Source organism: Chrysochloris asiatica, unplaced genomic scaffold (assembly GCF_000296735.1).
Source record: "Chrysochloris asiatica unplaced genomic scaffold, ChrAsi1.0 scaffold00100, whole genome shotgun sequence".
Classification (NCBI taxonomy): Eukaryota; Metazoa; Chordata; class Mammalia; order Afrosoricida; family Chrysochloridae; genus Chrysochloris; species Chrysochloris asiatica.
This window is the reverse complement of record NW_006408618.1, coordinates 137,642-139,437: the sequence shown is the minus strand read 5'-3', so window position 1 is coordinate 139,437 and position 1,796 is coordinate 137,642. Positions and strand designations below refer to the sequence as shown.

At 41.6% G+C, this 1,796-nt stretch overlaps 1 protein-coding gene across 2 annotated transcripts in view; it reads right to left on the bottom strand.

The window, feature by feature from the left end:
* METTL13 (methyltransferase like 13) overlaps positions 1-1,796 on the bottom strand; it is a 29,892-nt gene that overhangs the window by 4,203 nt on the left and 23,893 nt on the right. For both annotated transcript variants that reach the window (XM_006867042.1, XM_006867043.1), the window contains exon 7: positions 222-353. In XM_006867042.1, the coding sequence (XP_006867104.1) occupies positions 222-353 (132 nt within the window). The remainder of the gene's footprint in view (positions 1-221; positions 354-1,796) is intronic.

Below are 1,796 nucleotides of genomic sequence, written 5' to 3'. Positions count from 1 at the left end.
AAAAAAAAAAAAGAGCTAAAATGAATAGACAGAAATACTATTAAATGATGGTACATGGAGGGGATTATAATCATTTTAATGAAACAAAGCATATGATTTGTTGAATGTAAAACTGATGATCTACCCTGTCAACTTGCACTCAAATCACAACAAAAACTTAAAAAGATAAATTTTTAAAAGGATCCTTCTCTCCTCCCTCTCCAACCATTTATTCTCCATACCTTCAGGAGTCAAGATGCTTTTGACACTCTTCAGGAAAGCTTGTTCCACAAATGCTGGGGGTGGACAGCTCATTCCCAGGGTTGGGTCCTTACTGTCCACATCAAACATTATGACATCATAGTGAGGCCGTGCTGGGAAAGAAAAGCAAACATGTCCTTGGCTTTGTTGAATCAAATCACTGTTTACATTCTCGGCACATCTCTGTGTGGGCACTAGATGATATGAGGGGGCACAGGGAGGATGACTTGCCAGTAAAGAGTACTGACGTCAGAATTGTACACACCCCCAAGGACAAGATGAGTCTTCACCTCATCTTCTAATCTCCACATATAAAAGCACACACATTAACAGATCAACTCTAGCACAAATACTGCTTAACTGATCCATTCCAGTGGTTTTCCAATCTGGTAGAACATTAGAATCACTTTCTAAAACCAAACGAAACCCAAAGCAGTAGAACCAGTTCCAACTCATAGTGACCCTATAGGTCAAAGTAGAACTATTCCCATAGGGTTTCTAAGACTGTAAATCTTTATGGGAGTGGAGAGCCTTACCTGCCTCTGACAGAGCAACTGGGGTGTTTGAATTGCCGGTCTTTTGGTTGGCAGCCTAAAGCTCAACCCACGGCACCACCGGGCTCCTTAGAATCACCTTTTTGTTGTTGTTGTTCTTAAGTGCCGTCGAGTCGTTTCTGACTCATAGTGATCCTATACAGGGTTTCCGAAGAGTGGCCAATGAGTTTGAACCACTGACTTTGCAGTTCAAACCAATCATGCGGTTCAGTATTTATGCTACAGCACCACACCTGGGCTCTACCTTGGGAGTGTCTAAATGTTTACAGAAGCGGGGCCTCTCCTGACCAACTGAGTCAAAAATTCTGAAGTCACGGGGGGAAAAAGGGAGGAGAGATGGGAAGTCTTTGGTATTTTTCTTAAGCTTTCCAGTTACTTCAAAATATACTTACCGCTGGGAACCACTATACAAAGCAGCTACCCAGGACTTTGAGGCCTGTTCTGGCAACTGTTAACTTGAACTTAAGGAGATTACAGAAACTGAAGTCCAGGTATGGCATTGCAGGATAATCCACTGGACTGCAAGGTCAGCAATTCAAAGTCACCAGTCCCTCCTCAGAAATTCTGGACACGGTTGCTATGAGTTGGAACCAACTTGATGGCATTTAACAACAGAGAAACTTAGCATTCATTGTTCTGGTATTTGAGTCAGAATATTTTTTCAAGTCATTGGAATAGTTAGCTTAAGAAAGACGTTATTTTGCTGAATGGGTGAAAAAGAGCTGATAAATTGAATCTGCTCGTTAAATGTTTTTAACAAAGACTAGGACTAGCATGCCATTGGTATGTATTTCACAAATGATGACACTGTGCTAAAGCTTACTATATATTACCTAGGACCATTATATGCCCTGGACTCCTGGTGTGGTGCTGTAGGATCAGCACTGGAATGAGAAACACAAGGTTAGAACTTTAATTCCAACAATAGGGTATTGTTTGTTGTTGTTAGGTGCCATCGAGTCGGCCCCAAACCATAGCGACCCTATGCACAACAGAACAAAA